Below are 3585 nucleotides of genomic sequence, written 5' to 3'. Positions count from 1 at the left end.
CCCCCCCCCCCCCCAGACGAGACAGGGTTTCTCCGTAGCTTTTCGGTTCCTGTCCTGGAACTAGCTCTTGTAGACCAGGCTGGCCTCGAACTCACAGAGATCCGCCTGCCTCTGCCTCCTGACTGCTAGGATTAAAGGCGTGTGCCACCACCGCCTGGCTATTTTTTTTTTTAAAACAGGGTTTCTCTGTAGCTTCGGAACCTGTCTGAGAACTCACTCTGTTTAGACCAGACTGGCCTCAAACTCACAGAGATCTGCCTGCCTCTGCCTCCCGTGTTGGATTTTCATTACTAACAACCCAGAGTTCTACTCTGTAGAAAGAGGTGTCAAGTTGGGCCTGAAGCTCCCAAGGTCTTTTTGGTTTGCAGCTCTCCCCAGACACCCTAACCTGAATCCTTCATCTCTTCTCACCTGAAAGGCCCCATTTGTCTCTGGACTCTCACACTGGGTGTGATCTCTCCAAGACCCCCACTGGCCATCACTGCCACACTGGCGGAAGACATAGCCTGCAGCCACTATGGGAACATAAGGGATGGGATCAGAGAAAGAGGCATGGAGTGGTTCACCACAGTAATCTTGACAACTGGGAGGTCGAGGCAGGAGGATTGCCATGAGTTCAAGACCAGCCTGAGCCCTGGAGTTGGCTCTGCAGGTAGAGTTGTTGGTAGAGCCTGGGACCACAAGGTGAAAGGATTACTGTAAATTGATCTCTTTTTTATTTTATTTTATTTTATGTGTATTGCCATGAGTTTTTCAGATCCCCTGGGACTGGAGTTACAGACAGTTGTGAGTTGCCATATGAGTGATGGGAATTGAACCTGGGTCCTCTAGAAAAGCAGCCAGTACTCTCAACCATCATCTCTCCAGCCCTAAAGTTGATCTCTTATCGTCATACCCCTTAGCATGTGTATCCATCCATACACACAATAAATTAAGACAGGGAAAATAAAGTGTGTGACAGAGCCCAGAGGACACAGACATTAGGAAACACCAGGCTTGATAGACAGGGTCACGAACGGGAGCAGGAGGGGTTGGGTGAGCTGCCCGGCACCTCACCGTGACGATACCAGGGCAGATACCAGGGGCAGGGCACCTGGGCAGTGGTGTTGGCGGCCGTGTAGTCCCAGCAGACGTACGTGTCGAAGGACCCGTTACAGACCACGCCTGAGGGAGAGGGCGACAGAGCCAGAGGCTAGAGTAGAGGGCGGTCCTCCAGGATGCTATCCCCTTAGAGGCCACAAGCGCCTCTCACCAGTCCTCAAACCCTTGCCTCCTCCCAGTCCCGTCGCAGGCTCCTTCCACCAAATAAAGAAAGCCCAAGCCCGTATCATGATTATTTCATCTAGAAAGTTCAGTTATCAAGCTCCATCCAGACCCTGCCCATTGGAGTGCAGGGCCCCGCCTACGACCCTTCCCTCTTCCCCTCCCTAGAACTGGCTCTGTAGACCCAGGCTGGCCTCGAACTCACTCAGAGATCCTCTTGCCTCTGCCTCCCTAGTGCTGGGATTAGGATTCTTTTATTAAACTGAATCCAACCCTGGTCATCACCGCTTACCCGAGCCAAACCCCACCCCACACATCCTCGAAATCGCCCAGATTTTTCTCTTCAGCCACCAGCTCCTTCTCTCAGCACCTCCCCCCTGCTCGCCCAGCCCCCTAGTCACACCTGAGGGAGGATCTGCAGCCTTCAGGGCCTCCTGGCACTCCCTGCCGTAGAGCTCCCAGCGCTGGTACAGCTCCTCAGTCTGTCCCTCAGAGTCTGTCTAAGAGGAAAGGGAAGGGAGGAAACCCCCCTCGACGAGGACAACCCCCTTCCAGGCAGCAAGCTCGGTTGGGAAGGGTCAAAAGCACTCATTTTTAGAGATTTGGAGGGGCCGTCCAGTGTTTTACACAGTACTCCTGGGTGGCTTGGAAATCTTTTCGATGGAATCGGGGTGCCTAGAAAACCGCCAATGGATCTGATATGGGAGGCGGCAAACTTTTCAGAGAAGCAGAGGAGGGCGGTGGGTGGACCCCACGGGAGGACTAGTATGAGCAGAAACTACCAGACTGCAGCGTGGGGACGAGCAGCCTCAAAACTCTCATTGTGATAGGGGAAGGCTTAAAACCCTCCCGGACCACCGGTGTCTCTCTAGCTCCTCACCTCCGCCCTCTGGAGTGGCAGTCCCCACAGACACAGCAGCAGAAGCAGAAGCCTCAGGGGCATTCTTGAAGGGTGATGGAGACTCGGCCACGCGGAGGTGGTTGGGTTGGAGGGTCCCAGCGCAGAATCAACACTTCAACCTCAGCCACCGTTCACCTGCCAGATGCTCGTAGAGCCTGAGGCCACCCCCCATTTCCGCACGTGAGGATTTGGGGTGGGGCAGTACTAGGCGCGGCCTCCAGTGGTTAAGTGGGGCTGGGATCAGCTAAGCGATTCCCAGGCCCTCCTAAGTGTTGCTGAGGCAGCCTAGGTAGAAGGGAGGGGTGTTTGCTGAGGGGCCTGTTGCCCTAGAGCCGTGACCGGCAGAAGCGTTGGTGTCACCCAGAGGCTAGACAGGAGAGACTCGGGAACCTGGGACCTTCTGGCGGGTGTGGGGATGGGAGGGATAGAAACCATCAGTCAAATCTAGAAGGGAACTTGAAACGACCTTTTGAGTTCCCATCCTCCCAGTGCAAAGCGTTTTTAAAATTAGATAGCAAACCATCTTCTAAAACTTTCTTGGCTTTGGATATATAAAGCCCAGAGTCAAAGAGACAACGTTTTCCCAGCATCCAAATACTGAGACATTAGACTGTGGGTTTCTGACTTTAGCGTGCTAAATGCTCTCTGAAAATTTTTCTAACCGCAACCATTACCCACCCCCACAATGCGAAAGTGGGGTTTCAAGAGGGAATCTCAGACCTCTAGAAAAGAGAGAGAGAGAGAGAGAGAGAGAGAGAGAGAGAGAGAGAGAGAGAGAGACTGACTCAGGGACAATGAGAAGCGCAGGAGAAAGGAGAGCAAATAGCAAAAAATTACAGAAAAATGCGGGCTGGGAGACAGAAAGAAGTGAGTGGGGACAGAGAACAGGGAAAGAGTAGAAATAAGCCCATCAGAGAGGCAGAAAGAGACAAAGTAGAGATAAACAGAGGCAGGGAGAGATAGACCCCAGGGCAGTGTCTTGATGAGGACCCCTTACCTGTGCCCAGTCCCGGCTCCCAATCTCCTTCTGCCACAGCTGCCCTGCCTCGCCAGCCTGAGCTCTGCAAGAGGTGACGGGCGCCCAGCAGCCTGGGGTGTTGGAGGGGGGCGGGGCCAGGGCGGAACAGAGAACGGGAACGGGGAGCTCTAGGGAAGAGTGGGAACTGGGGAGCAGGCACGTTTATCACAGCCACTCTGTGTCACGTAGGAGCAGCCACACAGTTATGGTCCGCCGACTCCCCCCCTCCCCCCCCGCCCTGCTCGAGCCACAGAACACACTATCCCATTCAGCCATTCACACAGTCTCTCACAGGATTCCAAACGCGGAGCAGGAGACCGGCAGAGACTCGGAGTGCGACTCTGTGAGTAACAAGTTCACTCACAGCTACATAAGCGGGTCACGCTGAGAGAGACAGCCTTTC

At 54.2% G+C, this 3585-nt stretch overlaps 1 protein-coding gene across 1 annotated transcript in view; it reads right to left on the bottom strand.

The window, feature by feature from the left end:
* Gipr (gastric inhibitory polypeptide receptor) overlaps positions 1-3235 on the bottom strand; it is an 11492-nt gene extending 8257 nt beyond the window's left edge. The window contains exons 1-4 of the mRNA XM_050126310.1: positions 2144-3235; positions 1667-1763; positions 1057-1164; positions 412-515 (exon numbers count right to left, since the gene is read on the bottom strand). Of these exons, the coding sequence (XP_049982267.1) occupies positions 412-515; positions 1057-1164; positions 1667-1763; positions 2144-2206 (372 nt within the window). The 5' untranslated portion in view covers positions 2207-3235. The remainder of the gene's footprint in view (positions 1-411; positions 516-1056; positions 1165-1666; positions 1764-2143) is intronic.
* Positions 3236-3585: the final 350 nt, after the last annotated feature.

Source organism: Alexandromys fortis, unplaced genomic scaffold, assembly GCF_014885135.2.
Source record: "Alexandromys fortis isolate MF-2015 unplaced genomic scaffold, M_Fortis_MF-2015_v1.1 scaffold_240, whole genome shotgun sequence".
NCBI classification, from domain to species: domain Eukaryota; kingdom Metazoa; phylum Chordata; class Mammalia; order Rodentia; family Cricetidae; genus Alexandromys; species Alexandromys fortis.
The sequence above is the reverse complement of the archived record's forward strand: the minus strand, read 5'-3'. Positions and strand labels throughout refer to the sequence as shown.